General features: G+C 52.6%; 1 protein-coding gene across 2 annotated transcripts in view; it reads right to left on the bottom strand.

Annotated features, from left to right (window-relative positions):
• PI4KB (phosphatidylinositol 4-kinase beta) overlaps nt 1–19,330 on the bottom strand; it is a 69,769-nt gene extending 50,439 nt beyond the window's left edge. For both annotated transcript variants that reach the window (XM_060256305.1, XM_060256312.1), the window contains exons 1-2: nt 19,206–19,330; nt 7,971–8,941 (exon numbers count right to left, since the gene is read on the bottom strand). In XM_060256305.1, the coding sequence (XP_060112288.1) occupies nt 7,971–8,912 (942 nt within the window). In that variant the 5' untranslated portion in view covers nt 8,913–8,941; nt 19,206–19,330. The remainder of the gene's footprint in view (nt 1–7,970; nt 8,942–19,205) is intronic.
• Between the last annotated feature and the right edge of the window lie 1,133 nt (nt 19,331–20,463).

Below are 20,463 nucleotides of genomic sequence, written 5' to 3'. Positions count from 1 at the left end.
GTCACAATCCCCTCTAGGTCCCACCACCACCACAACAGACACCCTGTGAGGTAGGTGGGGCTGAGAGAGCTCTTGCAGCAGCTGCCCTTTCAAGGACAGCTCTGCGAGAGCGATGGCTGACCTAAGGCCATTTCAGCAGGTGCAAGTGGAGGAGTGGGGAATCAAACCCGGTTCTCCCAGATAAGAGTTCGCGCACTTAACCACTACACCAAACTGGCTCTCCAGTTTTTCCACAGACCGGAGGCGGGGGGAATGGTTTCAAGATGATACAATCTCCCAGGTAAGAGCCCATGCACTTAACCACCTTGTGATGTGGGTGGGGCTGAGAGAGCTCTGACAGAAGCTGCTCTTTCAAGGACAACTCCTTGGAGAGCTATGGCCAAACCAAGGCCATTCCAGCAGCTGCAAGTGGAGAAGTGGGGAATCAAACCTGGTTCTCCCAGATGACCCCATGCACTTAACCACCCTGTGATGTAGGTGGGGCTGAGAGAGCTCTCACAGAAGCTGCCCTTTCAAAGACAACTCTTAGGAGAGCTGTGGCTAACCCAAGGCCCTTCCAGCAGCTGCAAGTGGAGGAGTGGGGAATCCAACCAGGTTCTCCCAGATAAGAGAGCTCTGGCTGACCCAAGGCCATTCCAGCAGCTGCAAGTGGAGGAGTGGGGAATCCAACCCGGTTCTCCCAGATAAGAGAGCTCTGGCTGACCCAAGGCCATTCCAGCAGGTGCAAGTGGAGGAGTGGGGAATCAAACCCGGTTCTCCCAGATAAGAGAGCTCTGGCTGACCCAAGGCCATTCCAGCAGGTGCAAGTGGAGGAGGGGGAAATCAAAGCCGGTTCTCCCAGACAAGAGTCCACGCACTTAACTACTATACCAAAAGGGCTGGCCACTGAAGAAACAGCATCAGACAAAGACACAAGAGGAAAAACATTTTGCCGTGTCCCTTGGATCCGTTCCCTCAATGGCGGCCTTTCTCCCAGTGCAAGGAGCCATTCCCTGACCCCAGGGAGGAAGAGCTCCTTGTATCCGGGAAGGCTCTTCTGCCTCTGGCGCGTCTCTTGCACCAACACAAGGGTGCCAGCGCCCAGGGGAAAGTGCCGCCGTTAGCACAACAGATCCGCAGGATCCACCAGCTCTGCTGCCTTCCTAGAATGCTGTGCCAGCCCCTCACGTTCTTTTCTCTATAGCGGTTCCATTCCCCCCCCTCCCATCTGTGTCTTGCTTCCCTACCAAAAGAAAATGACTCCTGAAGTCACCTTCTGGTTATTTTTCTCTCCTTTTCTTCGTGGGCTGGCGGAGCCCTGTTTCGCCTGGGTCCCAGACAGAAGGCTGCCGGAGGAAGATGGATGGGAAGGGTCACACAATGCCACCCACCAGCCCATCAAGGGACTATAACCCTCTTTAACCATTAAGGGACTATAACCCTCTCGAGAGCCAGTTTGGTGCAGCGGTCAACTGTAGTGGTTCAGTGTGTGGACTCTTACCTGGGAGAACCGGGTTGGACTCCCCACTCCTCCCCTTGCAGCTGCCGGAATGGCCTTGGGTCAGCCAGAGCTATTGCAGGAGTTGTCCTCGAAAGGGCAGCTTCTGGGAGAGGTCTCTCGGTCCCACCCACCTCACAGGGTGTCTGTTGCGGTGGAAGAAGATATAGGAGATTGTGAGCCGCTCTGAGACTCTGGGATTCGGAGTGGAGGGCGGGATATAAATCCAATGTCGTCGTCTTCTTCTTTTAGAACCAGGGGCCCTGAGGGGCAGAGGCAAAAAGGAACTCTCAAGAAGGAAGATATCCCTTTGAGCAGGGGTGGCCAAACTGTGGCTTGGGAGCCACATGTGGTTCTTTTACACGAATTGTGAGGCTCCTGAAGCCCCCACCACCCTGTCAGCCGGCTTGGAGAAGGCATTTCTCTCTTTAAATCACTTTGCTAAGCCAAGCCAGTCGGCGACTGGGAGAACGCATTTAAAGTTGCTTTCTTTCCACCTCTCCTTCCCTCCTCCCTACCCCATCTATTTGCCTTCCTGCCTTCTTTCCAGTTTGGTGTAGTTGTTAAAAGTGCGGACTCGTATCTAGGAGAACCGGGTATGATTCCCCACTCCTCCACTTGCACCTGCTGGAATGGCCTTGGGTTAGCCATAGCTCTCTTATCTGGGAGAACCGGGTTTGATTCCCCACTCCTCCTCTTGCACCTGTTGGAATGGCCTTGGGTCAGCCACAGCTCTCTTATCTGGGAGAACCAGGCTTGATTCCCGACTTCTCCACTTGCACCTGCTGGGATGGCCTTGGGTCAGCCAGAGCTCTCTTATCTGGGAGAACCGGGTTTGATTCCCCACTCCTCCTCTTGCACCTGTTGGAATGGTCTTGGGTCAGCCACAGCTCTCTTATCTGGGAGAACAGGGTTTGATTCCCCACTCCTCCACTTGCACCTGCTGGAATGGCCTTGGGTCAGCCACAGCTCTCGCAGAGCTGGATTCAAACTAAAGAGAATCCTAGAGTTGGAAGGGACCTCCAGGGTCATCTAGTCCAACGCCGTCCACAAGGCAGGAAACTCACAAACACCTCCCCCTAAATTCACAGGATCTACATTGCTGTCAGATGGCCATCCAGCCTCTGTCGAAAACCCTCCAAGGAAGGAGAGCCCACCACCTCCCAAGGAAGCCTGTGGAAACTTAGAATCATAGAATCCTAGAGTCGGAAGGGACCTCCAGGGTCATCTAGTCCAACTCCCTCCACAAGGCAGGAAGCTCACCAACGCCTCCCCCTAAATTCACAGGATCTGCACTGCGAGGGAAGGTAAGCCGCATCGATGGTTTTCTGCGACTGGCTCGGCCTCCTGCGGCAGCCATCTTGTGGCTGTGCCGACCACGAAAGATCAGCATTTCAAAGGTACCCACGGGCTCAAAAAGGCCGCGGACTCCTGACTCAGAGGGAATCCTTGAGTTTTTAAGGATCCCGTCACTGAAGGCAGCATTAGATCAGCGGCAGGCGCACGCTCCAGAACCACCTGCAAAATCCACCTGGTTTCAGGCACAAGCCGATTCTCTCCAGACCAGGGGTGTCGGACTCATTTGTCATGAGTGCCGGATCTGACATAAACGTGACCTTGTTGGGCCGGGACCATGCGTATCATAAAATGTCAAATGCCAGGTTAAAAAAAAAAAAAGGTAAAGGTCGTCCCCTGTGCAAGAACCAGTCGTTTCCGACTCCGGGGTGACGTCGCTTTCACAACATTTTCAGATTATAAACTTTATAAAGGACGCGGACAAACATGCACGCGCTCAGCCTAATCCACCTTGCTGGCTTGCTGAGCTTCAGCCAACAGACGGAAGAGAGGCTCGGCTCAGTAGCTCTGCTGCACGATTGAGAGCCCCTGGCAGAGCAAGCTCTCCTTCGCTCGCTTCCTCCTGTGCGATTGAGCAAGCCTCGCAAAGCAAACGGTGATGCAGAGGGAAGCAAGAGAGAGGGAGAAGGAAGCAGATGACAGCCAGTTGTTTGGGACCTGATAGGAGCCCTCTGGGCGTCTAATTTGACCCCAGAGCTACCTGTTTGACACCCCTGCTCTAGACACTGTGCTAAGTCATAGATTTGGGGAACTGTGCTAAGTCATAGATTTGCTGCAGTGGCACAAAACAGCAGGGGAAAGTGCTGGTGTTGGTGGATTGGATCCACCAGCCCCAGCCCTAGGTATCATTTTCACAGACGCTAGAGATCCAAGGGAATAGAATCAACTCCAAAGCGTTGTCCCATTTCCCCTTATTTCTCGGTAATGCCAAGGAAGAGTCACCGCTTCCAACAAGACCACCAAAACGTTCCTCTCCCCAGCTCTACAAAAAAAATGCAAGGCACGTCACAGCTACCTGCCGGACTACACAGGTTAAGCCTCACACCGTCTTTCTCCAGCACCACCGCTAGAATCATAAGAGTGGGAAGTGTGGAGAAACGCCATTTTAGTCAGTGGTGGTGCTTCATTTGGCAGGGGTCAGTAAATCCCTCAGCGGGCTTTGTAGCCTTCCCCTCACTCCCCCCCTCCCTTCCAGAGCCAAACCAACAACGCTAGGGGGGAAATCTCCTAGAGAGGCAGGAAGTGCTGTTGTTCCTGGCATGTGTTAGGCAGGAAGAGAAGGCAGATTTGAACTGGGGCTCGAGCGAGCATGTGGTGAGCAATGGAGGCTCCTGCCGGGGAGGCCCCCAGGCAGGCGGACTAAGTAAGTAATTCACAAGACAGGGCAAGTTTAGATCAGGGCCAGCAGGATGCGTTTATAATCAACTTTTCTTTGTTATGCTGTGTGCTGTGCTGTGCTAATTTTGTAGATGCAACTGTTTTTGTTTTGTTTTTCTTTTCCTATATTTTTCTCTTTTAAATAAATGTTTTTTCTGTTTTAAATGCTGGCAGTCAATCTCTGTACCACATAGATCCCCAGACCGCTTTAGACCACGCTGTGTTGAGAAGGGGGCCCCGGGGAAGGGGGAAGGCATGCAGTTGGATAAGGTGCCAATCCTCCAGGGGTGCCCCAAAGAAGCGCTGAGGTCTCTGTGAAACCCAAGTGCAGGGTGGCAGAGGACCTTGAGGCCGGGCCTCATAGCTGGAGAGGGGGATTGGGAGTCCTGTTCCTCTCAATCTGAACCCCGGGACTGAGCAGGTGGTGGCAGCGCGCCCAAGGGGCAGGAGGAGAAATAGCTCCCTCCAGGAGTTGGCGACTCAATAGGGAGCTGACGGGACCGGGTCTGAAGGCAGAATCGGGCCGGTTCCGCCACAGGAAGGGACCTCCTGGATCATCTCAGGGGTGGCCAGCGATAGCTCTCCAGATGTTTTTTTGCCTACAACTCCCATCAGCCCCCAGCCAGCATGGCCGATGGCTGAGGCTGATGGGGAGTTGTAGGCAAAAAACATCTGGAGAGCTACCATTGGTCACCCCTGAATTCTAGTGCAGCCCCCCGCACAGTGCAAGAAAGTCACACACCTCCAATGACCCCTGCTCCATGCCCAGAAGATGGCACCACACACACACATACACACAAAAAACCCCTCCCGGATCCCTGGCCAAACTGGCCTGGAGAAAATTGCTTCTTGACCTCTAAGTGCCAATCAGCATTTCCTTGGCGTGCAAGAAAGGGCCACGAGAACATCGATTTTGAGAAGGTAAAAGAAACGTTCCCTTTCAAAGATTTTCTGTCCTTGCCCTCCTGAGGGGTTCCCCCCTTGCCAACCTGTGCTGTCCACAGCTCATGGTGGTGATGGTGGTGTGGGGAGTGGGGAGACAAGAAGAGGCAGCTGCTGATACATCAGTGCAGAGGAGCGGATGGGGCTCCCATGTGCGCACACCCACCCACCCACTCTAGCACAATGGCCACTGTATTGGTCCCTTTTTGACTCTGCCAGGTCCCACCAAGGATGTCCCTGGATCACATGGGTGAATCCCAGGCCAAACAGACCAGCGAATGCCAATGTGGAACTTTTAAGGCAGGTGTCCCCAACACCTTTCTTGGCACCTATGTTTCCTCTAAGCTGCGGAGTCTTGTGAGCAAAAAATCTACCCTGTGAGCTCCTGGCATTCAAATTGGGAGCCGCTGCATCAATTAGTTTGCTCTGAGGCCAGCCTTCCTGAGTGAAGAGGGACGGTGGCTCAGTGGTAAAGCATCTGCTTGGTAAGCAGAAGGTCCCAGGTTCAATCCCCGGCATCTCCAACTAAAAAGAGTCCAGGCAAATAGGCATGAAAAACCTCAGCTTGAGACCCTGGAGAGCCGCTGCCAGCCTGAGTAGACAAGACTGACTTTGATGGACCCAGAGTGGAGAGGGGCCATGGCTCAGTGGTAGAGCATCTGCTTGGTAAGCAGGAGGTCCCAGGTTCAATCCCTGGCATCTCCAACTAAAAAGGGTCCAGGCAAATAGGTGTGAAAAACCTCAGCTTGAGACCCTGGAGAGCCGCTGCCAGCCTGAGTAGACAAGACTGACTTTGATGGACCCAGAGTGGAGAGGGGCCATGGCTCAGTGGTAGAGCATCTGCTTGGTAAGCAGGAGGTCCCAGGTTCAATCCCTGGCATCTCCAATTAAAAAGGGTCCAGGCAAATAGGTGTGAAAAACCTCAGCTTGAGACCCTGGAGAGCCGCTGCCAGTCTGAGTAGACAAGACTGACTTCGATGGACCCAAGGGTCTGATTCAGTAAAAGGCAGCTTCATATGTCCATATAAAGACAAAAAAACGCAAGCTGGAGGCGAGAAACCCTTGAGCTGGCTCACGCTAACTCAGTTTCGAGGGAACACCGCTTGGTACCCACCAAGTGTTTTTAGGAAGTGGGGCTTTTGCCCAGCAAGGATTATGGTTGGCTATGGAGATTTTTTTTAAAACGCTGCTTTGGCAGCAGCTCTTTTATGTTAGCAAGACTCAACGTTCTACCCTCAGCGGTATTGTCTGGCAGGTTTGCCAACAACCCTTATCAGGGTAGAGTCTCTCCCTATAATGGAAGGCACCTTGAAACGGTCGCCCATGTTTGACTTCATTGTGATTTCTATGGGAAGTGCGGGACTGTATAATCAAACCTATTCTGTCTCATTTTTATGGATTACCTGAAGCAAAGTTAGGTTTTTTTCCTACTATCTGACCAACGTTCCCATATCAAAAGCCTGGTGGCAAAGTACCTTTTGGCTGCCACAACCACCAGGGAGCAAAAGACTAGCTCCCCTTCTTGACGTTTGACTGGTTTTTATAGCTCAGGGGTAGGGAACAGTGGCTCTCCAGATGTTTTTTATCTACAACTCCCATCAGCCCCAGCCAGCATGGCCAATGGCTGGGGCTGATGGGAGTTGTAGGCAAAGAACATCTGGAGAGCCACTGTTCCCTACCCGTTATAGCTGAAACTCCATGTAAATTTGCTATGAACATATGAAGCTGCCTTATACTGAATCAGACCCTCAGTCCATCAAAGTCAGTATTGTCTACTCAGACTGGCAGCAGCTCTCCAGGGTCTCAAGCTGAGGTTTTCCACACCTACTTGCCTGGACCCTTTTTTAGTTGGAGATGCCGGGGATTGAACCTGGGACCTTCTGCTTCCCAAGCGGATGCTCTACCACTGAGCCATTGTCCCTCCCCTAACTGGCAGCCGCTCTCCAAGGTCTCAAGCTGAGGTTTTCCATGCCTACTTGCCTGGACCCTTTTTTAGCTGGAGATGCCGGGGATTGAACCTGGGACCTTCTGCTTCCCAAGCGGATGCTCTACCACTGAGCCACCGTCCCTCCCCTAACTGGCAGCGGCTCTCCAGGGTCTCAAGCTGAGGTTTTAAACGCCTACTTGCCTGGACCCTTTTTTAGCTGGAGATGCCGGGGATTGAACCTGGGACCTTCTGCTTCCCAAGCAAGTGCTCTACCACTGAGCCACCATCCCTCCCCTAACTGTCAGTGGCTCTCCAGGGTCTCAAGCTGAGGTTTTCCACATCTATTTGCCTGGACCCTTTTTTAGCTGGAGATGCTGCGGAATGAACCTGGGATCTTCTGCTTACCAAGCAGGTGCTCTACCACTGAGCCAGCATCCCTCCCCTAACTGGCAGTGGCCCTCCAGGGTCTCAAGCTGAGGTTTTCCACACCTATTTGCCTGGACCCTTTTTTAGTTGGAGATGCCAGGGATCGAACCTGGGACCTTCTGCTTCCCAAGCGGATGCTCTACCGCGGAGCCACCGTCCCTCCCCAATGCTGCGCTTTTCATTTCTGCGCCAATAAAGGTATCTGTTATTTGGAACATAAAGTCTTGAGCGAGACGCCGTGCGACTTCCTGAAGGTGAGCCGCAGCGGCTGGCCCCGCCTTCTGTGACAACCGCTGGCGGCGGCTGCTTGCGGCTGTGCCCATGACGCCGTGCAAGAACCGCAAAGATGCCCGCAGGCTCGGGAGAGCTGGGGACCCCTGCTTTAAGGGAAACCTTTCCCCAGGGACCCACGCCTGCCGTTCAGACCCCGACGCTCCCGAGAGGCTCAGCGCCGGCCCGCGTTACCTCGTCGTCGTTCTCGACTTTGGGGTTGCTGGCCGTCCGCTTCAGGTTGCTGCTGAGGCTGATGCTGGCGGTGGCGTCCGACTTGGACCTCTGGTGAGTCCTTTTGGAGGGCGAGAGCCCCGTGTCGGGGGCCGGGCTCAGGGCGGGCAGCTCCCTCTTGCGGTGGGCAGGTTTGAGCTCGTCGGAGAGGATGAGCTTTCGCAGCTTGGTCCCGCGGGAGTGGCGCTGGGTGGAGATGTGCATGTCCGAGGAGTAGGCGCCCAGCAGCAGGGCGCACTGGAGGGAGAAGTTGATGCTCTGCCGGCAGCGGTGGACGATGTAGGGCTTGATGGCGTCTCCCACGTCCTCGTCCATGTGGATGTACATGTTCAGCAGCTGGGGCAGGTAGAAGTCCACGTCCTCGTTGCGGAAGCAGAAGAGCCGGTTGCCGATGTAGGCCTGCACCCCGGGCTCCTTCGAGTTGTACAAGTACGAGATGGCCATGGAGATGTCGAAGAGCTTCGACTCGAACAAGCGCAGGAGCCAAGACTGCTTGGCCGAGTTGTTCTTCTGCCGCCGCCGGGCGCTCTTCACCGTGTTGAACAGACGCTCGTCCTCCTCCTGGATCTTGTCCGGGGGGTCGTCCAAACACTTGATCTCGCAGCACTCCCCCCCCACGCCGCCGTTCGGGAAGGCCGGGCCCGGCCGGCGAGAGCAGGCTGTCCCGCCGCCCTCCTTCACCGTGATGGACCCGTCCTCGGAGATGCAGTGCATCAGCTTGACCTTCTCCAGCACCTCCTCGCAGGCCTTCTTGGCCACCTCCGGGTCGATGACCGCCAGCTCGGCGACGCCTTCCGTGATGACGCCGAGGGACGCTGTCCCTCCATTTCCCTGGGGCGGTGCCGCCAAGGACGCTTCTCCCAAGTCGTTCGCTGACGCCACGTCTGGGGTGGAATCGCTCATATCCGAGGCTGGTCTGCAATCTTTCAAAGCTGGAAAACAAGCAGAGGGAAGAGCTGAGCGAGCGGCCCGCGACAACCAGCCTTTCGAGGCCAAACCACGACTCTCTTCTACAATCCAAAACTAGTTTCAGACTCTCTCTTTTCGCACATGACCACACACAGAATTATAGAGTTGGAAGGGACATCCAGGGTCATCTAGCCCAACCCCCTGCACAATGCAGGAAACTCACAAATACCTCCCCCTAAATTCACAGGATCTTCATTTTAAGAAAGATATAGACAAGCTGGAACAGGTCCAGAGGAGGGCAACGAAGATGGTGAGGGGTCTGGAGACCAAGTCCTATGAGGAAAGGTTGAAGGAGCTGGGGATGTTTAGCCTGGAGAGGAGGCGGCTGAGAGGTGATAGGATCACCATCTTCAAGGACTTGAAGGGCTGCCATATAGAGGCTGCGGAATTGTCTTCTGTGGTCCCGGAAGGTAGGACCAGAACTAATGGGTTGAAATTAAATCAAAAGAGTTTCCATCTCAACATTAGGAAGAACTTCCTGACTGTTAGACCGATTCCTCAGTGGAACAGGCTTCCTCGGGAGGTGGTGGGCTCTCCTTCCTTGGAGGTTTTTCAACAGAGGCTAGAGGGCCATCTGACAGCAATGAAGATCCTGTGGATTTAGGGGGAGTTGTTTGTGAGTTTCCTGCCTTGTGCAGGGGATTGGACTAGATGACCCTGGAGGTCCCTTGCAACTCTATGATTCTATGATTCACTGCTGTCAGATGGCCATCCAGCCTCTGTTTATGGAGGCACCTTATACTGAATCAGACCACTGGTCCATCAAGGTCAGTATTGTCTACTCTACTCAGACTACGGCAGCTCTCCTGGATCTCAAGACAGAATGCTTTCACATATTGCCAGGTCCTTTTCACTGGAGATGCCCGGGATTGAACCTGGGACCTTCTGCATGCCAAGTGGAGGCTCTGCCACTGAGCTATGGCCCCTCTCCTTGGCTCTCCCGGGTCTCAGGCTGAGGTCTTTCCCATCACCTCCTGCTTGCTCTTTTTAACTGGAGATGCCAGGGATTGAACTTGGGACTTTCTGCATGCCAAGCAGAGGCTCTGCCACTGAGCTATGGCCCCTCTCCATGGCTCTCCCGGGTCTCAGGCTGAGGTCTTTCCTATCACCTCCTGCCTGGTCCTTTTTAACTGGAGATGCCGGAGATTGAACCTGGGACCTTTGGCCTGCCAAGCAGAGGCTCTACCCATTGAAGTATGGCCTTCTACTGAATCAGACCCTTGGCCCATCAGACTCGTCTACTCAGACTGGCAGCAGCTCTCCAGGGTCTCAGGCAGAGAAAGGTGTTTTACATCACTCACTGCACGATCTCTTTAAACAAAGGTGCCGGGATTGAAGCTGGGACCTTCCTCATGCATAGCAGATGGTCTTTCACTGAGCCACCATCTCTCCCCTCTTCTCTAAAGAATCTAGAGACCGTCTGAAGGAATAATAGAATCATAGAGTTGGAAGGGACCTCCGGGGTCATCTAGTCCAGGGGTGTCAAACAGGGGTCGAATCAGGCCCCTGGAGGGCTCCTATCAGGCGCCTGAGCAACTGGCTCTTGTCTGCTTAAGAACATAAGAACAGAAGAGAAGCCATGTTGGATCAGGTCAATGGCCCATAAGAACAGAAGAGAAGCCATGTTGGATCAGGCCAGTGGCCCATCCAGTCCAACACTCTGTGTCACATAAGAACCTAAGAGAAGCCATGTTGGATCAGGCCAATGGCTCATCCAGTCCAACACTCTGTGTCACATAAGAACATAAGAGAAGTCATGTTGGATCAGGCCAATGGCCCATCCAGTCCAAAACTCTGTGTCACATAAGAACATAAGAGAAGCCATGTTGGATCAGGCCAGTGGCCCATCCAGTCCAACACTCTGTGTCACACAGTGGCCAAATACACACACACACACACACACACTGTGGCTAATAGCCACTGATGGACTTTCTCCCTCTCTCTTGCTTCCTTCTGCATCACAGCTTGCTTTACAAGGCATGCTCAGTCACTCAGGAGCTACAGAGCAGAACCTCGATCTTCTCTACTGGTTGAGGCTTCTCCTCCTCCTGATCCCCTGGGGAGGGAGGGAAAGAGCCACAGATTCCTTTGCCTGGTTCCCTGGATCCCATGGGAGAAATACAACGGAATCACCTTTACGACCAACGAGTGCTGATGTTTTAAGCATGTTTTAGGGTGTTTAAAAAAAAACCAAAACCAAAAAACTTTAGTCATGTTTTTCTGTGTCCTTTAAAAAGTTTATATCCCTGCTACCTAATCTTAAATAGGTACCCACACGGCCCTGCCCAGGCTGGCCCAACAAGGTCTCATTTATGTCAGATCCAGCCCTCATAACAAAAGCGTTCGACACCCACCTTCTCCAGGCCCCGTTTTCTTCAAGGGAACTGACCTCTAGAGGCTTGAGATGAGCTGGAATTCTGGAATAAATTCCAGGACTCGCCTGGAGGTTGGCAACCCCCCAGGCAGATATATCCTGCAACAATGGACCTCCTCGTTGCTTTTCCCAGAGAGAAATCTTTAAGAACACGAAAACATTCAATGGAGCCTGGCTGGATCAGGTTCATCAAGTCCAGCATCCTGTTTTGCACAGGGACTGACCAGTTGCCCAAAGGACCGACAAACCACGCAGAGAGGGCAAGGCCTTCCCCTGCTGTTCCCTCTTAACATGGGCCTCTGGACACAAGAGGTTCCCTTGAGTCACCATAATTACATTTAAAGTTACATTTAAAGCCTTATGCGGCCAGGGGTGAGCAGACCACTCCCTGTATGAAGACTGAAGACTGCAGATTTATACCCCGCCCTTCTCTCTGAATCAGACACTCGGAGTGGCTCACAATCTCCTTTCCCTTCCTCCCCCACAACAGACACCCTGTGAGGTAAATGAAGATATTGGATTTATATCCCGCCCTCCATTCGAAGAGTCTCCGAGCGGCTCACAATCTCCTTTCCCTTCCTCCCCCACAACAGACACCCTGTGAGGTAGATGAAGATATTGGATTTGTATCCCGCCCTCCACTCCGAAGAGTCTCAGAGCGGCTCACAATCTCCTTTCCCTTCCTCCCCCACAACAGACCCCCTGTGAGGTAGGTGAAGATATTGGATTTATATCCCGCCCTCCACTCCGAAGAGTCTCAGAGAGGCTCACAATCTCCTTTCCCTTCCTCCCCCACAACAGACACCCTGTGAGGTAGATGAAGATATTGGATTTGTATCCCGCCCTCCACTCCGAAGAGTCTCCGAGCGGCTCACAATCTCCTTTCCCTTCCTCCCCTACAACAGACACCCTGTGAGGTAGATGAAGATATTGGATTTGTATCCCGCCCTCCACTCCGAAGAGTCTCAGAGCGGCTCACAATCTCCTTTCCCTTCCTCCCCCACAACAGACACCCTGTGAGGTAGATGAAGATATTGGATTTATATCCTGCCCTCCACTCCGAAGAGTCTCAGAGCGGCTCACAATCTCCTTTCCCTTCCTCCCCTAAAACAGACACCCTGTGAGGTAGATGAAGATATTGGATTTATATCCCGCCCTCCACTCTGAAGAGTCTCAGAGTGGCTCACAATCTCCTTTCCCTTCCTCCCCTACAACAGACACCCTATGAGGCAGATGAAGATATTGGATTTATATCCCGCCCTCTACCCCGAAGAGTCTCAGAGCGGCTCACAATCTCCTTTCTCTTCCTCCCCTACAACAGACACCCTGTGAGGTAGATGAAGATATTGGATTTATATCCTGCCCTCCACTCCGAAGAGTCTCAGAGCGGCTCACAATCTCCTTTCCCTTCCTCCCCTAAAACAGACACCCTGTGAGGTAGATGAAGATATTGGATTTATATCCCGCCCTCCACTCCGAAGAGTCTCAGAGCGGCTCACAATCTTCTCTGCCTTCCTCCCCCACAACAGACACCCTGTGAAGTAGATGAAGATATTGGATTTATATCCCACCCTCCAGTCCGAAGAGTCTCCGAGCGGCTCACAATCTCCTTTCCCTTCCTCCCTCACAATAGACACCCTGTGAGGTAGACGAAAATATTGGATTTATATCCCGCCCTCCACTCCGAAGAGTCTCAGCGGCTCACAATCTCCTTTCCCTTCCTCCCCCACAACAGACACCCTGTGAGGTAGACGAAAATATTGGATTTATATCCCGCCCTCCACTCCGAAGAGTCTCAGCGGCTCACAATCTCCTTTCCCTTCCTCCCCCACAACAGACACCCTGTGAGGTAGATGAAGATATTAGATTTATATCCCGCCCTCCACTCCAAAGAGTCTCAGAGAGGCTCACAATCTCCTTTACCTTCCTCCCCCAAAGCAATGAAGATATTGGATTTATAGGCCAACATAGGCCATTGCAGCAGCTGCAAGTGGAGGAGTGGGGAATCAAACCTGGTTCTCCCAGATAAGAGCCCATGCACTTAACCACCACTCCCACCTGGCTCTAGAAGAAGACGACTGCAGATTTATACCCCGCCCTTCTCTCTGAATCAGAGACTCAGAGTGGCTCACAATCTCTTTTATCTTCCTCCCCCACAACAAACACCCTGTGAGGTGGGTGGGGCTGAGGGAGCTCTTACAGCAGCTGCCCTTTCAAAGACAACCTCTGCCAGAGCTCTGGCTGACCCAAGGCCATTCCAGCAGCTGCGAGGGGAGGTGTGGGGAATCAAACCCGGTTCTCCCAGATAAGAGTCTGTGCACTTAACCACTACACCAAATTGGTCCCGTAGGTCTTTACGATCAGCAACCCAACAACCTCTGGTGATACCCAACCCCAGAGACATCCACCTGGCCTCAGCGAGGGCCAGGGCCTTTTCAACTCTGGCCCCTGACTGGTGGAATGAGCTCCCCCTGCAGATCCGGGCCCTGCGGGATCTGCTCCAATTCCACAGGGCCTGCAAAACAGAGCTCTTTCGCCAGGCTTTCAGCTGAGGCAGTGGGCGTCACTTGTTACCAGCCTCCCCCCGCCTTTCATTCCATCCAAGTGCTATAAGATCTGCTGGACCTGGACAAGAGGCCGTGGCTGTGAGGCAGAATTTGCCATTTTAGCACCTATTGCCACACTGTAATTTTAGATTTTATATATTTTAAATTGGGGTTTTTTTTACGGTTGATTGCTTTTATGAGGAAACCCACCCTGAGCCTGTTCTGCAGGAAGGGCGAGCTAAAAATCAAATCAAATATAAATAAATAAATAAATACACAGCACTTCTCCTCCATGAGTCGGTCCACTCCCTTTTTAAAGCCACCGACGCCTGGGTTAGAACGGATAAAAGGAAGTCCTTCTTCACCCAAAGGGTGATTAACATGTGGAATTCACTGCCACAGGAAGTGGTGGCGGATACAAGCACAGCCAGCTTCAAGAGGGGATGGGATAAAAATGTGGAGCAGAGGTCCAGCAGTGGGTCAGCCACAGCGTACTGTTGGAACTCTCTGTCTGGGGGCAGTGATGCTCAGTGCTTGGAGGGGGCGGGACACAATGGGAGGGCTTCTGGCCCCACTGGTGGACCTCTTGATGGCACTTGGTTTTTATGGCCACTGTGTGACACAGAGCGTTGGACTGGATGGACCATTGGCCTGTTCCAACATGGCTTCTCTTATGTTCTTATGTGACACAGAGTGTTGGGCTGGAGGGGCCATTGGCCTGATCCAACAGGGCTTCTCGTATGTTCTTATGTGACACAGAGTGCTGGACTGGATGGGCCATTGGCCTGATCCAACATGGTTTCTCTTATGTTCTTATGTGACACAGGGTGTTGGAATGGATGGGCCGTTGGCCTGATCCAATATGGCTTCTCTTATGTGATACAGAGGGTTGGACTGGATGGGCCATTGGCCTGATCCAACATGGCTTCTCTTATGTTCTTATGTGATACAGAGTGTTGGACTGGATGGGCCACTGGCCTGATCCAACATGGCTTCTCTTATGTTCTTATGTGATACAGAGGGTTGGACTGAATGGACCATTGGCCTGATCCAACATGGCTTCTCTTATGTTCTTATGTGACACAGAATTCTGTTCTTAAGAACATAAGAGAAGCCATGTTAGATCAGGCCAATGGCCCATCCAGTCCAACATTCTGTGTCATACAGCAGCCAAATATACACACACACACACACACACACACACGCACACTGTGGCTAATAGCCACTGATGGACCTCTGCTCCATATTTTTATCTAACCCCCTCTTGAAGGTGGCCATGCTTGTGGCCGCCACCACCTCCTATGGCAGTGAATTCCACATGTTAATCATCAGTACTTCCTTTTATCCGTTTTAACCTGTCTGCTCAGCAATTTCATCGAATGCCCACGAGTTCTTGTATTGTGAGAAAGGGAGAAAAGTACTTCTTTCTCTGCTTTCTCCATCCCATGCATTATCTTGTAAACCTCTATCATGTCACCCCTCAGTCGACGTTTCTCCAAACTAAAGAGCCCTAAGTGTTTCAACCTTTCTTCATAGGGATGGTGTTCCAGCCCTTTAATCATTCTAGTTGCCCTTTTCTGAACTTTCTCCAATGCTATAATATCCTTTTTGAGGTGCGGTGACCAGAACTGCACACAGTACTCCAAATGAGACCGCACCATCGATTTATACAGGGGCATTATGATACTGGCTGATTTGTTTTCAATTCCCTTCCTAATAATTCCCAGCATGGCGTTGGCCTTTTTTATTGCAAACGCACACTGTCTTGACATTTTCAGTGAGTTATCTACCACGACCCGAAGATCTCTCTCTTGGTCAGTCTCTGCACAGAGTGTTGGATGGGATGGGCCACTGGCCTGATCCAACAGGGCTTTTCTTATGTTCTTACATGACACAGAGTGTTGGAATGGATGGGCCACTGGCCTGATCCAACATGGCTTCTCTTCTGTTCTTATGTGACACAGAGTGTTGGACTGGAGGGGCCACTGGCCTGATCCAACAGGGCTTTTCTTATGTTCTTACATGACACAGAGTGTTGGACTGGATGGGCCACTGGCCTGATCCAACATGGCTTCTCTTCTGTTCTTATGTGACACAGAGTGTTGGACTGGAGGGGCCACTGGCTTGATCCAACATGGCTTCTCTTATGTTCTTCTTTTCGGAAAAAAACTTTGTTGGTCTTAGAGGCTGGCATAGGCAGAGGACTCAAGGGAAGGTGAGGGTAACCACAACTTGTAGCCAGCAATGGAGCCAAACCAGTCTTTCAGGACACGTGAACGCGTGGCTTGTAAACGCAAGGCTGCCGTTGACCCGGCTGCTCCACCTGGAGATTGCAGGCACCCAGCGGCAGAACTTGCCCCATTCCCCAAAAAGGAGAGCTCTCACTCAACAGCTTTCGGCCTCTATGATTTTAAGATCATGCTCGCCTGGCTACATGCCAGGACCATTGGGTTTTCAAGATAAGAGGTAGTTTGCCATTGCCTGCCTCTGCATAGCTACCCTGGGGTCCCTCAGTGGTCTCCCACCCAAATACTGTCCAGGGCTGACCTCACTTTGCTTCCCAGATCTGATGAGATCGGTCAAGGCAAGTGATGACCAGAGGTGGTTGGCCATTGCCTACCTCTGCGTAGCTACCCTAGGCTCCCTCAGTGGTCTCCCATCCAAATACAGACCAGGGCTGACCTCACTTTGCTTCCCAGATCTGATTAAAAAGGTCAAGGCAAGAGATGACCAGAGGTGGTTGGCCATTGCCTGCCTCTGCGTAGCTACCCTAGGCTCCCTCAGTGGTCTCCCACACAAATACAGAACAGGGCTGACCTCACTTTGCTTCTCAAGATCTGATGAGATCCATCAAGGCAAGAGATGACCAGAGGTGGTTGGCCATTGCCTGCCTCTGCGTAGCAACCCTGGACTTCCTCGGTGGTCTCCCACCCAAATACTGTCCAGGGCTGACCTCACTTTGCTTCCCAGATCTGATGAGATCGGTCAAGGCAAGAGATGACCAGAGGTGGTTGGCCCTTGCCTGCCTCTGCGTAGCAACCCTGGACTTCCTCGGTGGTCTCCCACCCAAATACTCACCAGGGCTGACCCCACTTCGCTTCCCAGATCTGATGAGATCCGTCAAGGCAAGAGATGACCAGAGGAGGCTTGCCAGCGCCTGCCTCTGTGTAGCAACCTGGGGCTTCCTCGGTGGTGCCTCACGCACGTACTAACCAGGGCTGACCCTGCACGGCTTCCGAAATAGGGCTCACCAGGGCCATCCGAGTCAGGAACGCATTCCCACAAGGCAGTCTGGCAACATCCGGACGGGGCAGCGACAGCCACAAACCAAATTCAGGGCAGACGTTTTTTGAAAACAAGGAAGAGGGTGGAGGAATTCATATCCCCACTTCATATTGTTCACCATGGCCTACTAATTAGAAGAAGACTGCAGATTTATATCCTGCCCTTCTCTCTGAATCAGAGACTCAGAGCGGCTCACAATCTCCTGGATCTTCTCCCCCCACAACAGACACCCTGTGAGGCGGGTGGGGCTGAGAGAGCTCTGACAGAAGCTGCCCTTTCAAGAATTTTTCCTTCAGAAGCCAACAAGCAATGGAGGGACTCCTGTGGAACTTTATTATTGAGTCTTGGTACTCTATTTGGAAAAATTAAGAGACTGCGAGGGGTCCTCCCTGAAAACACTGTATTTGAGACTCTTGTTCGGCTTTAATTTCTGATTGTATGAATGTATGCCTACTTTTGTAGGCTGTTCATTATATGACACAATACAATTTACTTAATTTTGCATGAATTATTCAAGAGTGCGTGCCTTGCACAATATTTTTGATATTTTTGTAGCCCTTTCAAGGACAGCTCTGCAAGAGCGATGGCTGACCCAAGGCCATTCCAGCGGCTACAAGGGGAGGAGTGGGGAATCAAACCCGGTTCTCCCAGATAAAGAGTCCACGAACTTAACCACTACACCAAACTGGCTCTAATTATGGGGGGAGGCCACTTGCAGCCGGCCACGAGGCATAACGACACCCTCGAGGATTCCCACAGTGGCCTTTCCGACCATAACCAATCGATCAAAAGCAAAGTTAAAAGGCCCCTTCTGAGGCTAACCTGACCCAACATCATGTTTTCATCAGAAGCCAGACGCTGGAAATGAAAGCGACGGCTATTCACCGTCGCCTGTGTTTTGAGGGACGCTGCCTCCAGGCGGGGAGGTGCTTCCATTCAGCAGCCGTGGCTCACCAGCGTCAGGAGACGTTCAACCTCCATTAAGTCCTATGAGGAAAGGTTGAAGGAGCTGGGCATGTTTAGCCTGGAGAGGAGGCGGCTGGGAGGTGATAGGATCCCCATCTTCAAGGACTTAGAATCCTAGAATCGCAGAGCTGGAAGGGGCCTCCAGGGTCATCTAGTCCAACCCCCTGCACAAGGCAGGAAACTCACAAACACCTCCCCCTAAATCCACAGGATCTTCATTGCCTACTTGAAGGGCTGTCCTATAGAGGATGGTGTGGAATTGTTTTCTGTGGTCCCGGAAGGTCGGACCAGAACCAATGGGTTGAAATTAAATTGAGTTTCCGGCTCAACATTAGGAAGAACTTTGTGAGCGTTAGAGCGGTTCCTCAGTGGAACAGGCTTCCTCCTTGGGAGGTGGTGGGGCTCTCCTTCCTTGGAGGTTTTTAAACAAAGCCTAGATGGCCATCTGACAGCAATGAGGATCCTGTGAATTTAGAGGGTCTTTGTGAGTTTCCTGCATTGTGCAGGGGGTTGGACTAGATGACCCTGGAGGTCCCTTCCAACTCTAGGATTCTATAAGTTGCACAAGCCTTTCACGAGGCCATTACAGCCAGCAACCGCCTCTCATAACCACAGGACAAGTTACACACAGCAGTGCACACCACACAAAGAAACCACAGGAATCTGAAGGTTATTAAGCCGCATTCTCCTTTGCACACTTTGCCTTTTATGGCTTCCCTCCTTAACCTTCCTCCCCAACAACAGGCACCCTCTGTGAGCTGGGTGGGGCTCTCACAGCAGCTGCCCTTTCAAGGACACAGTCTCAGAGCGGCCTACAACCTCCTTTCCCTTCCTCCCCCACAACAGACACCCTGTGAGGTAGGCAGGACTGAGAGAGCTCTCCCAGAAGCTGCCCTTTCAAGGACAACTCCTACGAGAGCTATGGCTGACCCAAGGCCATTCCAGCAGCTGCAAGGGGAGGAGCGGGGAATCAAACCCCGGTTCTCCCAGATAAGAGCCCGCGCACTTCACCACTGCACCCAACTGGCTCCAGGAGGCCAGCGGCATGCCACCTACCTGTTGCGTTCCCATCCACCTGGGTGCTCTGCCCCTGCTCAGACGCCTGCCCGCAAAGTCAACTGCGTTCGCCATCTTGGGAGAGGTCGACTGAGAGTGGTTCCCGGTGGGGATCCTGCAGGGCTGCGGAGAAAACGAGGAGAAGGAGGAGACAGCTGAAGTCTCTGCTTGAACAAAGCATGGAGAATATTGGAAAGAGACACATAAGAACAGAAGAGAAGCCATGTTCGATCAGGGCAGTGGCCCATCCAGTCCAACGCTCTGTGTCACACAGTGGCCAAAAAACCCCAAGTGCCATCAGGAGGTCCATCAATGGGGCCAGGTCCATTAGTGGGGCCAGGACACCAGAAGCCCTCCCACTGTGCCCCCCTCATAAGAGAAGCCATCTTGGATCAGGCCAGTGGCCCATCCAGTCCAACACTCTATGTCACACAGTGGCTAAAACCCCCCAAGTGCCATCAGGTCCATCAGTGGGGCCAGGACACTAGAAGCCCTCCCACTATGCCCCTCTCATAAGGAAAGCCATCTTGGATCAGGCCAGTGGCCCATCCAGTTCAACACTCTGCGTCACACAGGGGCCAAAACCCCCAAAGTGCTATCAGGAGGTCCATCAGTGGGGCTAGGACACTAGAAGCCCTCCCACTGTTGCCCCCCATAAGAGAAGCCATTTTGGATCAGGCCAGTGGCCCATCCAGTCCAACACTCTGTGTCACATAAGAACAGAAGAGAAGCCCTGTTGGATCAGGCCAATGGCCCCTCCAGTCCAACACTCTGTGTCACATAAGAACAGAAGAGAAGCCATGTTAAATCAGGCCAATGGCCCCTCCAGTCCAACACTCTGTGTCACATAAGAACAGAAGAGAAGCCATCTTGGATCAGGCCAGTGGCCCCTCCAGTCCAACACTCTATGTCACACAGTGGCTAAAAACCCCCAAGTGCCATCAGGTCCATCAGTGGGGCCAGGACACTAGAAGCCCTCCTACTATGCCCCTCTCATAAGGGAAGCCATCTTGGATCAGGCCAGTGGCCCATCCAGTTCAACACTCTGTGTCACACAGGGGCCAAAAACCCCAAAGTGCTATCAGGAGGTCCATCAGTGGGGCCAGGACACTAGAAGCCCTCCCACTGTTGCCCCCCATAAGAGAAGCCATTTTGGATCAGGCCAGTGGCCCATCCAGTCCAACACTCTGTGTCACATAAGAACAGAAGAGAAGCCATGTTGGATCAGGCCAATGGCCCATCCAGTCCAACACTCTGT

This window comes from Heteronotia binoei, chromosome 1 (genome assembly GCF_032191835.1).
Source record: "Heteronotia binoei isolate CCM8104 ecotype False Entrance Well chromosome 1, APGP_CSIRO_Hbin_v1, whole genome shotgun sequence".
Taxonomy (NCBI): Eukaryota; Metazoa; Chordata; class Lepidosauria; order Squamata; family Gekkonidae; genus Heteronotia; species Heteronotia binoei.
Note: the sequence above shows the minus strand (reverse complement) of the source record. Positions and strands in the feature narration are given on the sequence as shown.